This window comes from Kryptolebias marmoratus, linkage group LG7, assembly GCF_001649575.2.
Source record: "Kryptolebias marmoratus isolate JLee-2015 linkage group LG7, ASM164957v2, whole genome shotgun sequence".
Lineage (NCBI taxonomy): Eukaryota > Metazoa > Chordata > Actinopteri > Cyprinodontiformes > Rivulidae > Kryptolebias > Kryptolebias marmoratus.
The window spans coordinates 20,669,339-20,684,671 of record NC_051436.1 but is presented as its reverse complement, the minus strand read 5'-3'; the positions used below and the strand labels follow the sequence as shown (position 1 = coordinate 20,684,671).

General features: G+C 40.7%; 1 protein-coding gene across 3 annotated transcripts in view; it reads left to right on the top strand.

Annotated features, from left to right (window-relative positions):
• arhgef11 (Rho guanine nucleotide exchange factor (GEF) 11) overlaps positions 1-14,155 on the top strand; it is a 31,043-nt gene extending 16,888 nt beyond the window's left edge. For 2 of the 3 annotated variants that reach the window (XM_037976564.1, XM_017437859.3), the window contains 15 exons: positions 1,107-1,183; positions 1,263-1,388; positions 2,656-2,773; positions 2,860-3,008; positions 3,099-3,174; positions 3,257-3,445; positions 3,553-3,634; positions 3,726-3,803; positions 3,890-3,945; positions 6,699-6,851; positions 6,958-7,188; positions 7,486-7,593; positions 7,733-8,031; positions 10,198-10,330; positions 10,410-14,155. In XM_037976564.1, the coding sequence (XP_037832492.1) occupies positions 1,107-1,183; positions 1,263-1,388; positions 2,656-2,773; positions 2,860-3,008; positions 3,099-3,174; positions 3,257-3,445; positions 3,553-3,634; positions 3,726-3,803; positions 3,890-3,945; positions 6,699-6,851; positions 6,958-7,188; positions 7,486-7,593; positions 7,733-8,031; positions 10,198-10,330; positions 10,410-10,459 (1,925 nt within the window). In that variant the 3' untranslated portion in view covers positions 10,460-14,155. The remainder of the gene's footprint in view (positions 1-1,106; positions 1,184-1,262; positions 1,389-2,655; positions 2,774-2,859; positions 3,009-3,098; positions 3,175-3,256; positions 3,446-3,552; positions 3,635-3,725; positions 3,804-3,889; positions 3,946-6,698; positions 6,852-6,957; positions 7,189-7,485; positions 7,594-7,732; positions 8,032-10,197; positions 10,331-10,409) is intronic. The other variant, XM_037976565.1, reaches the window with a different exon arrangement.
• The last annotated feature ends 1,178 nt before the right edge of the window (positions 14,156-15,333 follow it).

Here is a 15,333-nt window from a genome sequence, read left to right as displayed (position 1 = left end):
TCACTGAAGTTCCACGTCACATCAACAAAACAGTTTTTATTAGCTAAAAATCCAATTCTCTGCCTTTTGAAGCTGAACCTTAGTACTCCGTGATGCAACAACACCCAAAAATTTTAGAAGTCTTTTAAAAGTTTCAGTCCCCTCACAGTAACAAGCCATTTTACCTTAAAGGTTTACACCAAGCCAAGCAGATTTTAAGTACAATATTTTCTAATTGATTTGATTCAGATGCTGTAAAACTTCAACAAACTGAAGCAGCTTTTTATTGCTTAAACCAAGGAGTGGGAATTTTAGACAAAACTATTATTTACTGATTTAGTCACATGATCCATTTGATTCCTACTAACAGCCCAAATAAGGCTGTACAAATAATCAAATTTGTCTGTTTAGTTTTGATTTTGGCTCCAAAACGATCACATAATCAGCTGAAGGCCACCAGATTAAAACAGAGAGGAGTGAGCGAACTTGATCACTTCAGCAAACTTTCCTGTATGAAAACTTGTCAGCAGAAGCCAGACGTGAGTTTGTTAAATACTTTGTAGCTTTATGTGTGTAAGATATTTCTTTATAAAAAAATAAATCGAGCGACACTCGTTTAAGTGGTGCTTCGTCAGTTGGTCTGTTAGGCTCAGTGTTGAAGCAGCTGTCCACCAGAACCTCCAGTGTCAACAAAACAACAAATATGAGAAACTGCGGCATCCAGAACATTGTCATCATCAGTTAAATTGTTGGTTGTTATTTATACAACAATATTTATCAACTAAAATGTTCCTGATTGTGACCGTCTTAAACGAATTGCTCCTTTGTTCCATTTGTGTGTTTAATCACCCCATAAATGTCATTATGTATTCAAACGTATAGGTTGCAGGTAAATCATATTAATGACTGAAGAAAATAGTAAAACAAGGTCAAAGTTCAGTCAATGTGTGCTCTGGGTCTCAGTTTCAGTTTTCAGAGAGATAAAATATAATTATTTTGATATTTTAATTGTTTGATTGCATCTCTCTGTTTCTCGGTGTTGTTAAGAGAAGAAACTTTTACTTGGGGTTGAGCATCTGATGGTTTTATTTCTGCTCTGATGATGCTTCTGCATTATTTCTTCACAGCAAGTCTGTGTGAGGCCATGAAGAAACGCAGAGAGACTCCTGTAGTTCAGGACATTGGAGATGTCATGGTGGCCAGGGTGAGACTTTCACGTCCATTTCTTTAGTGAAAAGTGTTTGATCTGTTCAGCTTTGTAACCGCGGCGTTTGTGTTTTCAGTTTGAAGGTGCAGCTGGAAGCGAGTTCCAGGAACAGGCGTCGCTGCTGTGCTGCCACCAGTCTCCGGCGCTGGAGCTCATCAAGAACAAGAAACGAAAAGACCCCCGCTTCGCCCAAATGATCCAGGTACGCACAGACTCAGTGGGTTCATTCAGTGAACACCATCTACATGTTGGTGGACCCATTTCTGCAGTCGTTTACAGTCACAGGAAAAATAAACTTTCAGTTCTATGATTTTCATATGAGGACATCTCAGCACAGACATACCAGCTGTCAGGCATGGTGGTGGAGGGATGATGATTTGTCTTGCAGCCACAGAACCTGGACACCCTGCAGTCACTGAGTCGACCATGAACTCCACAGTATTAAGGCTGCACAGTATATTGACAATTGATTGTCCTCGCAATATCAATCCTTTAAAGAAGTGCAATAAATCCAAGACCCAATCGGGATGTCATTAAAGTATTTAGCAATCAGATGAATCACCACTATCCTAAATGCCCACAGCTGGTTTAGATGAGTGTAGCTGAAATGCTAAAGAGTGTTGTAAGTATGGTGATTATGGTACAAAAAGAGGAGTGAAGAAAATCTGAGTTCATCACATTCTATGGTGTCATTGCAATATTCAGCAATGTCACAATTGCACATTTTCCTAATATCATGCAGCCTTACTCTGTACACCAAAATATTCTAGAGTTAAATGTGAGACCGTCTTCAGTTGAAGCTTTTGAAAACCGGGTCATGATCCCAAACACAGCAGCAAATATACAACAGAAAGACTGAAAAATACTGCGGCTGTGCAGAAACAAATGTTTGCAAACTTCACTGAACCAAAGCAAGAGTGGGCCAAAATTCCTCTGCAACCATGTAAGAAACGGATACAGTCAGCAATATAAAAACTACTTCAAGTTATTTATTTATTTAGCATAAATAACATGAAGTAGGAGGTTCTACGAGCTGGTGAATGATGGGGTGAACATCATTTTTTGCACACAGGTTTTTCCATTTTGGCTTTTTTATGTTTAGTAAATAACGGCATGGTGGGTTTTGTTGTGTGATTTGTACACTTGAGGTTAGATTTGAACTAACTGAGAACCTGGTGATCAGATTATTGTTACTATGTCCTGATAGGTAAAACTCCAAAACTGAAGGAACAGCTTTTGTCCAATTCTTTAAGTTTTATATTTCTTGCTGTTCCAGCTCTGATATTATTCCTTACTGAGCAGTACTTGTCTCATACTCGAGCTGTATTTAAACTCAAACATTAAAGAATGGTCCATTTTAAGGTCTTGTGATTTCATAGAAGAAAAGGTAAAATTATAGTGTGTTTGTCTGTCTTATTGAACCAGTCCTTGGTTTTATTTCCATGCCGGCCTGCTGCTCTTTTGCTCAGGAGTGCGAGGCAAGTCCTCAGTGTCGGAGGCTGCAGCTCAAAGACCTGCTGGTGTCGGAGATGCAGAGGCTCACCAAGTACCCTCTGCTGCTGGACAGCATCATCAAACACACAGAGGGTGAGGATCAATATGCAATACATACCGTTTACATCAGCATGATGTCAATAATTGGTCAATTTGAAGAATATTATGTTTTCTTGCAGCTGGGTCAAAGGACCTCCCCTCACTTCAGCATGCACAGACTTGTTGCCGGGGGATACTGCAGGCCGTGAACGAGGATGTTAGGGAAACGGAGCACAGTCGGCGCCTCGTTCAGTACCAGCGCAGACTGGATGCTGCTCCTCAGTTCAAGGTGACACAAGTGTTCACTTCGACTGTTTTTGCTGTTTTTCACAAAGGCTGCAAATAAGTCTAAACTTGTTTTCCTCCTCTTATTTCTCAGCATCTAGACCTCACCACAAAGAGAATGATCCACGAAGGTCCTCTCATCTGGAAGATCAGCAAAGATAAGCAGATAGGTTTGTATGATTGTAGTGATCCGCACAGAGCGACGAGCTCAAAGTCACACCCGTTAATCATGCCTCCGACCTCCTTTCTCAGAGATCCAAGCGCTGCTGGTGTCCGATTACCTGCTCCTTCTCCACAAAAGCCCAGACGATCGACTGCAGCTGCGATATCCATCCCGCTTGTTTGGAGGAGGAGGAGGAGGAGTAGGCAGTGGAGACAGCAAGACGTCCTTCAGCCCTCTGGTCAAGCTGGACTCTCTGCTTGTCCGACCCGTAGCTACAGGTACCTTTCAAGGGAAAGTGTCACTTACAAAAAATAAATTAAAGTTTAGATATATATTTTTGAAACTTAAGATCAAATATCCAATATTATGTGTTTCTTCTCTCCAGATAACAAAGCTCTCTACATCATCAGCACCACAGAGAGTCAGATCTACGAGCTGGTGATGGGGTCGTCATCAGAGAGAAACACGTATGCAGTTTCCTTTTACTCTCGTTGACATTAACACATTAACCTGGTTCACCATTTAAAGATGAAGTAACTTGTAATTGTTGTTTCACAGTTGGAAGGATTTACTTGAAAAGGCCATCACTGCTGCCGGAGGTTCATCACAGATCAACCACAGATCGATCAATTTATCGTGAGCATTTGTCATGTTTGTCACAATGAACGAGATAAATGTCTGCAAAGACATTCATTTAAAGGGTCATCGTGTCTTTCCTCCAGTTCTCCCAGTCTGCGCAGTGCGTCGCCTGTTTCAAACAGCAGCAATGTCCTTGAAGGTAATAATCACGCTGTGCACCCTGGGTAAAAATAAGCTATCTGATTTTCACCAGATCCTGGAACCTCAGAAAAACACAACATATTACACTGGGTCTGTTTAGTTAACTAGTATGAAAAAACTAAAGTCCAGTCTTTGATTCAGTAGTTTAGCTAAATAATTTTGGCCCACTCTTTATTACAATGTTTTATTGTTTTGTTTTTCAGCTTTTTAGAAGGTCCCACCACAGCATTTCAGTCAGGTGGAGGTTTAACCTTAGAGTCATTTTCCACACTTAATTGTTCTCTTTTTTTCAACTATTATATTGTAGATTAGCTGCAGTGTTTGGGATCACTGTCCTGTTTTATGATCAAGGATTTGGTCCAAGCTTCAGCTTCAGCTGTTTGACAGACGGCCTCACACTTGACTTTAGAGTCTGTTAGTCTACAGAGGACTCAGTGACCCCTTAACCACTGTGCTTGGCAGTTTCTATGAGATGTTTGTGTTAGAGTGCTATATTTGTTTGTTTTCCAAACATGGAGCTGTGCATTATGGCCCAACATCTTTTTTTTTCCTCTCATATGTTCAAAGGACAATGTTCTAGGCATCCTCTGGTTCATTCAGATGAAACTTTGCAAACCTGAGTTGTTCCTTCTCCTGAAACCCTTCCAAACAAGCCATACTTGTTCAGTCTTTTTCTAATTGTCCTGTCATGAATGTTAATCTTTAGGCGGCTACCTGAGGCCTGTAGGGTCTAATGCCCCTTTCACAAAGGCTCTAAAGGTCCCGGCTCCACTCGGCTTGCTTTGTGCGCGTTTCCACTGGCTTTTTTTCGAGGCCGGCCTTGCTTTTTTGGGCCCTGCTTCGGAGTCGGGCCAGTCACTCATTGGTTGTGGGTGTGGTCAGATGCAAGCATAAAGAGCGAAGGTCGGAATATAAACAACAGCGTTAGCTTACCCTGCAGCGTTTAGCCTGTCTGTCCACCAGCTGAAGGTGAAGTAGTAGATTTTTAGCTGTTTGTTCAGCCGTTTGTTTACACGACAACCGTATTTGTTTTTTTCCTGAAACCAAAGTTTCTGAACCCGGGTTTCAGAGTGGAGGTTTTTGGGCACTAGAGTTTGCGTTTCAAAGGAAGCCGCAGGGTGTGAAATCACACACGCGTCACGCCACAGACGGCTGCAGTCAGTAGCTGTTCTGATGCTGTTTGTGTTACCTATAAACATCACCCTGTTGTCTCTGTATTAACCACATATTCCATTACACAGCACATGAAAATGATATCCTGTGAAACCTACGAATCTGAAACTAATCAAATGTATTTATCATTTTACTTAATGTGATCATTACAAAAAATGAAAGGCAGTAGTCAGTGCAGACTGAAAGGCAAGTAGTCTTTGTCATTTTAAACAAAAAAGTGCAAATATGTAACCAAAAATGGCCATGAAGGGGTCTAGAAGCCAAAAAAAAATAAATTATAAATTAATTGAATATTATTAAATTATTAGTAAATTAAATATGTTTTTTTTTTAAAAAGAATTCATAAATTTACTATTGAAGTGTAACACTGTATTATGCCAAACACACCATGGAACTGATTAAACATCTTACAAATTATTATTTACATTAAATGGAAGAGGTTTCCATTAAATAAACACTAATATTACACAGGTGCAGACAGCCCCCATCACTCATTTACTGCTCCTAACAAACAGAACTGAATGATATCTGCTTAAACTGAAATAAACATTTCTGTACAAACATAATTTTAGAAGGAGGCAACAAGACGTGCTAACTTTTTTTCTAAAATTTACTTAAAACTGCTGTTTCTGCTCCAGGTTGGCTTGTTGTTTTTTTTTTGGGTGGGGGGGATTGCAGTCCATTGCATCTGTGCTGCTGTGGAAAAACAATCTGCTTTGAACAATCTTCCTTCAGCTTTTTGTTTTCAGTTCTCCTTTTAGCTCCGTCAGTCTTTTTCTCATGTTCTTCTTTGTTAGAAGACGGTATTCGGTCTCGGCAGGCAATCATTTATTTATTTATTGACCTTCATTTAACCAGATCACAGATCTCTTGGGTCAGTCGAGACGATGCTGCCCCCAGACCTCCCGGTCATGGATTGCAGTTACAAAAAACACCTATGTGCTTCATTATGATCGGATCAGTTTGTTATTGGCTGTTTATACGATGTGGCAACTATAAAAATCTGCAATCTGCGTAGTCAACCAGTCAACTTCGGTGCCCAGTCGTTTCAGCCCTGTTTGGAAATGACCTTTAACCCTTCGCACACTGATGGGCAACAGCCATTACTTCTCTGAGGCCGTTGCTGATGTCTTTCCTGTTTGGCATTATGTAAACTCACATCTGTTTGCTCCAGAGCAGAAAACTGTCCAAAGTCCTGCTTTTTTTAGAGTTTCTCATATAGACGATATGATGATCAGTTAATCAATTGATCAGCAGCACCTGGCAGCTGCTTTCCCTCTTAAATCCTGTAGAAATAGCAAGGGTGGACTTAGTTTTTACACTCACAGATTTATTTTTATGTTTGTTTTTCACAAATGTATTCTGTATTTAGAATTCTTCTTATTGTTGTTGTTGTTGTTGTTGTTATTGCTGCAGTGTGACTCGTTTGTTTTTCCGTTTCATGAAACCTGACAGAAACATTATTAGGCCTTTATGATTTAAACAGGGAGTACAGTTTGTCCTGTAATTATCAGCCTGGATAACATCTGATGAACTATCTGCAGATATTGAAATGTTCAGTTGTGTTCGATCTACCAGCCAACTCTATGGTGGAGCAGTCAGATTCCATGGAGACTCAGTCCTCCAACGAGGACGACAACATCTCCGACAACACCCCCACAGAGCTGTCAGGAGCGGGTAACTGTGACGAGGGGCAGGAGGGCGGCGTGGCAGAAGCTGCTTTACAAGACGGTGAGTTGAAATCAGAATCAATAATACCTTTCTAGAACAGAAAGCCCAGGACGACTGCACATCTTTGAATGAACGCAAGTAATTAGTAGATAAAATCTTTTTACAGTTGAAACCCTGCGACACCTGATATTACAAGATCTGGACGAGGACGGGTGGAGCCACAACTCAGACGACACGCCCACCAACAAGATGACCAACGGAGGGAGCTCACTAACTGAGAGGCGGCGTCCGGAGTCCCTGGAAACAGTCCTGAACCTCAGCACCGAAGAAGAGGCGGGGCCTGATGTCTGCCTGCCCACAGACATCAGGCAGCCCAGCCTTAAGGTTGTGAGGAAAGGTACAGGATGCTGCTGACAGCTGAACCCTTTTGACTCTCCGGTTTAACCTTTTTTTCTCCTAAAACTGATGTTGATTCATTAAAGTTGACGTCAGCTTACTTTGATTTACCTGATTTAAATAAATCTGGGTGTCTGTAATTCTTTGCATGATTTCTCTGCATGCTGTGATTTGTTTTTCTCTCGGTTTTTCTTTGATTTGCTTGCATTGATAAACACACCGACACGCTTTTTTTCCTTCAACTGTTCACCTCCGGACACTCTTTCTTCTCTTCACACACACTATCCTCTGTGTGTAGCTGTGGTTGCGGGTCCTCCTCCTTCTTCTGTTCCTGACGGCATCACTGATGATGTTAGCCTCCTCTCCAATCAGTCCTCCAAGTCTAGAGGCAAGGCCAAAGCTCAGGGTAATGACGCTCAAATCGGTTACATGCTGCAGTTTTTATCAGCGAAGAACAATCTTTAACTAAACTATAATCTGTCATCTTAGCGACTGGGTTCAATTCATCCCTGAACTTAATCACCAATCACATCTCTGACCTTTAGGGAACACTTTCTACCTGGTGATGCCGTCAGAGCAGGGAGAGAGCAACATCGATGACCTCAGCGACCCTCCCACACCCACCGCCAGCCACTTCCCTCAGCCCGAGGAGGAAGTGATGTCACAGCAGACACAACCGAAGGCCGGGGTCCCAGAGTTCAGCCAATCAGAGACTATGCAACTGGAGGAGGAAAAGGAAGAAGCGGTCCCGTCGCAGGCTGGGACACAGAGTCACATCATCAGAAACGTGGATGAGATCTTTCTCACGTTCGAAGGGTTGATGAACAAGCTGCACAAGCTGAAGGTGAGTTTGTGTGGCTGTGGCAAACATGAGCGGCTGGCATGCTGGGTAGTCGTTGTCAGGACTCCTCTTCAGGGACAGAAAGGAAGAAAAAAAGAAAAAATCTGGACTACAAGAGCATCTAAATCTCACAAATATTACATTACATACAGTTTTAATTATGTCTGATAAAACAAACGTTGAACGGACCTCAAATCAGAAGAAAGTTGAACATCGTAGAGAATTAGAAATAAATAAATCAGCGATTGTTGCCTCTACTTTGACTTTTATTCCTTTGTGGACTGTATGAACCAAAAGTATTTTGTTTTATTTCATCAGCTGCATTTTATTTGTTAATAGACGTTCATTTCTGTATTTGTAGATGCCAACAACTCACAAAAGTGTTAAGATGGGTGCAATTTCAAATGGTTTAAAGGTTTAAAAAATAAAGGTTCAAAGGGGGATTGTAATCATGTTTAAATTCCAAAATAAGTTATTAAACCAAAAATTAAAATATGAGCCAATGATCTCAAGGCAATATATATTTATTCAACTGTTTAAAAGCAAAAAAGGAAGGGTTTGCATATTTCTTCCTCTTTAATGTGAAACATCATTCAAAATTCCAACATATCTGGAGGAATTTTAATGCAAAAAAGGCTGAACTGGTCACAGCTGATAGAATCACAGACAAACAGTTTACTGTGCAGAAAATAAACATTATGTTGACTTTGCTCAAAGGCGGCGTTAACTTCTCTGGACTCTGAGGCATCTGGGATGTAAATATGTGGTTTGGTTTGACAAATCAGTACTTTAATTTATTAATTTTTCATCAAATAACTGCCTCAAGCTCTTGACCAAAGACATAAACACTTTGGACCTCAACAAGCGTGATGGAAAGAGGTTGCATCAGCGTTCTTGGCAAAGCTTATTTCTTTATATTATATTATTTCTTTGATAGCCATAATGTAGAAAAGTACAACAAATGCTGCCTTTAAGACCATATGTTTGCAACAGATGTCCATAAATTTTGAATAACACAATCTAAAAAAACATTCTGCACACATTTCAGAAGCAGAAGAAAGAGTAGAATACAGGACTGAAACATTTTGGAGTAAAATGTCACAAAGATGAAAATGTGTTTTCATCAAAAACTAACACATAAAAAGCTTCAGTTACACCAAGATACTTGTGTCTTTATTTGTTTCAGTGTTGAATGAACAGTGTTGTTATAAAATGGTGAAGGTTTTATTTTGACAGTGTTTCTGAGATGTGTTGCCGGTCTGAAAAGTGGGAACAAGTTTATATTTAAAGACAAAAAAATGTATCAGCAACTATTTATTTTTATTTGTTGCATTTTACTGTCTCAGAATTTTTTTTATTTGGTATTGTTTTTGCTTACAGTTATGGATGAGATTGTGGCCCCATCTATACTCTAGATAATTTGTTTATTTATGTTAAAAATCTTTGTCCACATTATTCTAACAAAAACACCAAAATACCCATGCCATTTCTAAATTTTCTAAAACCTGTGTAGCTAGTTTTTTTGTTTTTCTTTGTCACTGCTTACAGCAGCAGCTCAGTTATTAACCAGTCCAGCTCACGTTTAAGGTTTAATGGTGACCAGAACAAGATGAAGTGAGGAAAAACAGAAAGAAAAAAAAAACGATTTAAAATGGCTTCAGTGCTGTTGAGATTTGTAGGGCACAAAGTGAGAGAAGGCATGGGTGAAACAGGCTGCCTATGATTGTTTCTGAAAGGCTCCCTATCTTGAGTCTCTGCTTTGAAAAGCTTTTGGAATTTTTTAATTTTTTTTTTACCATTAATACCACTTGCATGTGTGTGAGAAGTAATCTGCAGTTTTCTATATATCTGGTGTAGTGTAGGTGGGGTTTGTGTTATTATCTAATCCTCTACTATAAATGTTTAGTAGAAAAGGTATATCACACTTAAGGATTGTTCCCCAGAAAACAATCAAAAAGAGTGGGGAAGAATGATCAAAACCTCATACATTGTTGATTTATAAAATAGAAATAGGTGAAATTCATACAGAGGGAGAAAGCAAAGCCCCCTTTTTATTTTATTTTTTTATTTCCTGCTAAATAATCAAGTTTATATTCAATGAAAGTAAGCCTGCCTGTTTGGATCGATGCTGACTATTTCTGAGAGTCTTGATGTTTTTGATCTTTACAGGAAATCGAGACAGCTCACCACAAGCTTCTAGAAACCCTTCGAGACCCCTCGTTCAGTCTGGAGTCAGAGGACCAACCGTGTTGCTCAGCAACCGTCTCCAGGACGCCCTCTATGGATCGCAGTTCAGTAGAGGGTGAGCATCCACTGAATGTGCGTCCTAAACCTGCCATGGTGTTTTGTTTATTAACTATATTATGGTTTTTTGCTCTCAGGTAAAGAAGGAATCCCGGCTGAGCCTAAAATCCTGTCGACTGGATTCTGACGTCTCTGCTGGGTAGATTTGTGCCCAGATGGCGTACAGAAGCACCTGGATCAAAAGTTAGACTCGGGCTCCATAGATACCCCTCCCCTCGCTCCTCATTTCCATTGCTCTGGAATACAAAAGGCGGTGGTGCTTCTGAGGTTGGCACAGGAAGTCCGGAGACCCCCCAGGAAAAACAACGAAAGAATAAAGAAATGTTTACTGATGAGAAGGAATCAAGAAGTGGATCTAAAGCTGGCCACGTTGGATACTTTCAAAGGAAAAGTGACTTGTACGTTTGGTTTCTGAGAGCTACTCGAAGGAATGGAGCAGGAAGTCTGGACATGTTAATTTATGGAAACTTTCCAAGGGACCCCAGCACTTTACCCACAATGCATTTCTCTGTGGTGTTTGTCGTCTTGCTGCGGACAGATCAGAGATCGAAGGATTCGGGCAAATTCAGGCTGGTTGCTTTACACCAAGTTCACCTGCCACCTCGACTGAAGGACTGTCTGTAGGATTCAGGTCATTTGCACTGCATAAGGATTACACACACACACACACACACTCACACACTCACAAAATGATCGCCTAACTCACTAAATCACTGTGGGAGAAACATTAAAAAGCTCACTTGTTGCTACAGGAAGGAAATGATCACAAACACTACTGCACTGGTTACTACTGAAACGCTGGCAGGTTTTCTTTGATCAGCGCTGCTTTTGAGGCGCACAGGGATTCAGACAGCCTTTCACATCATGTCAAGTCGTTCAAACATTTTGGGAGGTTCAGGATGTTTCAGGGCGAGATCCAGGACTGGAATTCTTACCAAATAACTAACGTTGCTCGTCCATGCTTCCCTCTCCGGGGTTTCGTTTCAACGTGTTTTACGTTCAGCGGCAGAAACTGAACCAGCAACCGATGAGCATCCCAGATGTAGCGTTTATAATCCACAAACCAAGTAGGTTATCTCTTAGAAGCTTCACTGGAGAGAATAACTTTTTTATTTTTTTTAATTTGGGAGAAACAAAAAGCTATTTTGGAGTGGTTTGATATTTTGGGAAATACACTACCTGTCATGCCGTGTCAGTGAATTTGAGCCCAAAAACTGGAACAAAATCCACCTGCTAGTTCAACTCTTACCAGCTCATAGCCTCTTTTGGAGTTCTCAGACACGATGATGAGTTTCTGTAATTTAGGTACTTTTGAACAGAGCCTGTGATTTAAACTGATAGCTTAGATATTTTTTGAAGTGGGCTTCTGTAGAAAGATTATGAACAATAACTGTCTTGCCTGCTGTGGATAGTTATTTGGACTCCTTCAGTCTGGAAAAATTGAGTTTAATTTTGACCAAATCGATGATCTAAGACCAAAGTGGGTAATTTTTGTTTTAAAATGGCTCCAAATCTCATAGCAGTTCATGCAAACACTGTTTTATAAACCTTTTCTCATTACATGGTTTTTCATAGAATTCTGTGGATGTTTGCTAGAGTAAATAGCAGCAGCTTCTGGTGCATCATGGGTCTGTTCCTGCAGGAAAATCCTCATATTTCTGCTGAAACAACTGTGTAATGAGAAACTAATGGTGATGTAAAAGTTGATAAAATAGCATTTGCATGAATCACTGACAGTTTAAAGATTGGAGCTGTTTTAAGACGGCAAAATACTCTTTGGTAGTGGCTCCATTCAGTCCAGTCAGAACTGAGCTGTATTTCTTCAAACTGAAGCTGTTTAAAGGGCTACCTACAACAGGTAAGATATTGAATGTTCATAATCTTTCCACAGAAGCACGATTCAGAGGGTCTGAACTATCGCTTTACTGTTAAAACAATCATCATCATCCTAAAGAGAAAAGACTCCTGAGAGTTTTTTATTTGTCATTTGTTTAGAAAACTAAGAGCTGACATTTGGCTTCACGCACGCTGACCTCGTCAAAGTCGTGCAACATATTGCTCAGCGTTTTAGCCCCGTGTTCTCATGGAAATGGCGTTTTAAGAGCCCCGAAATGACTTTCTTTAAAAATGAGTTCCGGAGTATGAAACTCTTGAAATGTTTTGCTCTTATATTCTCCGTTCTCTTCTTGTCCTCCTTGTGTTTACAGTTAGAGCAGCTGCTCCACGTCTTGTTTCCTGTTTACGGTGCGTTCTGGTGGCAGCGTTACAGCGCCACATACAGGCCTGGCGTAGTTATTACGGCAGATAAAACTGTTTCTGCATTACTGTGTGGATGATAGCATTTCTATAAAACAGCGCATTGTTTACAAACACCAAATTAAAAAGATTATTTTATGAAGACGGTGTTTCCGTGTGGACAGGGGCTAACTTTTCATCTGAGGTGGATAAAGCTTTTTTTTTTTTTTTTTTTTTTTTTTTTTTAGCTTTTCTTAGTAATTCTGCTTCTGCGGGAAGCAGGAACAGGAAGTCTTGTCTTGTATTAAACCCCTGAACAGTGTTGGCATGAAAATAAATAGGGCCAGTGTATTAACCAGAAATCAAACTGAGTAACCAGCAAAGACTGACACTGAAACCAAGTGCTTTTCTTTTATATTTAACCTCACCAGCTTGGTACTAACATTAATCCATGCTATAAAGTAAATATGCTTTTAAACTTTTAGGTTTTGCAGAAGTTATTTTTATTTATGTGTACCAGTGTTTCTTTTTTTCCCCCCTTTTTGTTTTAAGATAAATTATTTCTTCATGAAGCTTGGCAGAAAGAAACTGGAATCATTTATTTGAGTCGGTTTATTAAACAAATCTTAGGAATGAGTTAACCAGCCTTCCAAATCCACCACCCAACACATTTCCACTCACTACCAGCCTCTCACTGTGCTAATAATAATACGATGATTTCTGCCAGCCAGGAGGTGTTTACAGTCTCTGAAAGCCGTCACTTATGTGGGGAAAAACGATCAAATGCAGCTGAAAGAAAGGAAGATGAAAACCAGAAGACTGACTTTTATTACAGCTGATCCTCAATGAACTTGTAAAGAAATTTTGAAGTGTAAAAAAAAAACAACAAATGTACCAAAGTGAAATCTTTCCTCAGAGGTATCGAAGGGAACACTTTGTTTTGCTTTTTTGCCATTTTGGCTGCTCATCTTCAACCACCGCAGACCAGGAGGTGGAGGTTCTTGTTGATCTGAGCTCCAACCTGACGTTAACAGAAACCCTGACTGGTCTGAGCTGGTTGAATCATCTTGCTTCTTTATTCCTCCCTCTTTCTGACCACGGTGGTTTCATCTCCATTTTCTACCTCTTCTTTGTCTCTTCCTTTTCCCGCTTTAACTAATCAGTGTTGTGGCCCTAACTAGCTTTTAACGGGGAAAACGAATGAATCTGATCCCGTTTCTTTTAAATGTTGCACAAACAGATCTTCCCTGCACGGTGCAAACTACTGTATGCATAAACACATCTTTAATTTTCATCTCATTTGATTTTTAACTTTGTGTCTTTAAACAAGAAGTCTTGCTCACATGTAATATAGAGAAATCACAACCACTTGTTTTATATATGTTAACTTTTTTTTTTTTTCTGTAAAGCCTTAGTTCTTGTATTTGATTTTATTTTTGTAGATATGATTTTTAAAAGGATGCGTAAATTATTTCCTTTTTTGTTTTAAAAAAAATGGTGACTTTCTTAGCTGCACAGAAGGTTAAACAGATCTTGTTTCTGATTCATGTGTTTGGTGAGATTAAAACTGAAGAAACTGGATTTTAAACCTGTCTTTTGTGGAGTTTTATTTACAGTAACGACCTTGTTTTACAAACTGGTTTATATTCAGGGGACTTTGGTTTGCAGGAGATAGCAGAGTGTTTGTTGTCTGTAGCTGGAAAAGAAAGAAAAATCAGAAATCTATCAGTCTCTCAAGCAAGTCCTGGGTCCTCCCCAGGTTCTCCTCCCAGTTGGACATGCCCTCTCTGTCCAGGGGGCATTATCATCATCATCATCATACCAGATGCCTGAACTGGCTCCTCTCAATGTGGAGGGACAGCAGCTCTGCTCTGAGTCCGTCCTGGATAACTAAACTTCTCACACTGTCTCTAAGGAAGAGCCCAGCTATCCTGCAGAGAAAACTCATTTCAATCCCCTGTATCCGCAATCTCATTCTTTTGGTCACTACCCAGAGTTCATGACCATAGGTGAGGGTAGGAAAGTTAGTAGATTGATGGGTAAACAGTTTTGCCTTGCAACTCAGCTCCCTCTTTGCCACAGCAGACCAGCACAGCGTACATAATACTGTGGAATCTGCACCAATCTGACTGTCGACCTCTGCTCCTTTCTTTCCTCACTCGTGACCAAGATCCTGAGATACTTAAACTCCTGTACCTGAGGCAGCACCTCACTCCCAACCCTGAGGCAGCAGTCCACTCTTTTCTGACCAAGGACCATGGCCTCAGATTTGGAGGCACTGATCCTCATCCCAGCCGCTTCACAATCGGCTGCAAACTGCTCCAGTGAGAGCTGGAGATCACGGCACAGTGAAACCAGCAGGACCACATCATCTGCAAATAACAGACAGACTCCTGAGGCCACCGAACCGGACCCCCTCTGCCCCCTCTGCCCCCTGGCTGCACCAAGAAATTCTGTCCATAAAATTCTGTCCACAAAATCAGTGACAACAAGCAGCCTTGGTAAAGTCCAACAATGTAAATCAGACTGAATGGCCCATAACAACGAACCCTCCATCTCATACTCCCCCGAAAGGGTCCCCTGGGGAACACAATCGAGTGCACATGTAGACTGGTTAGGCAAACTCTGGTGGCCCCTCAAGGACCCTAGTGAGGGTAAAGAGCTGGTCCAGTGTTCCACGGTAAGGATGGAACCCACACCGCTTGACTTTACCAGGGAGGCTGAGGAGTGTGATTCCCCTGGACCTGGAACACACCTTCTGGTCCC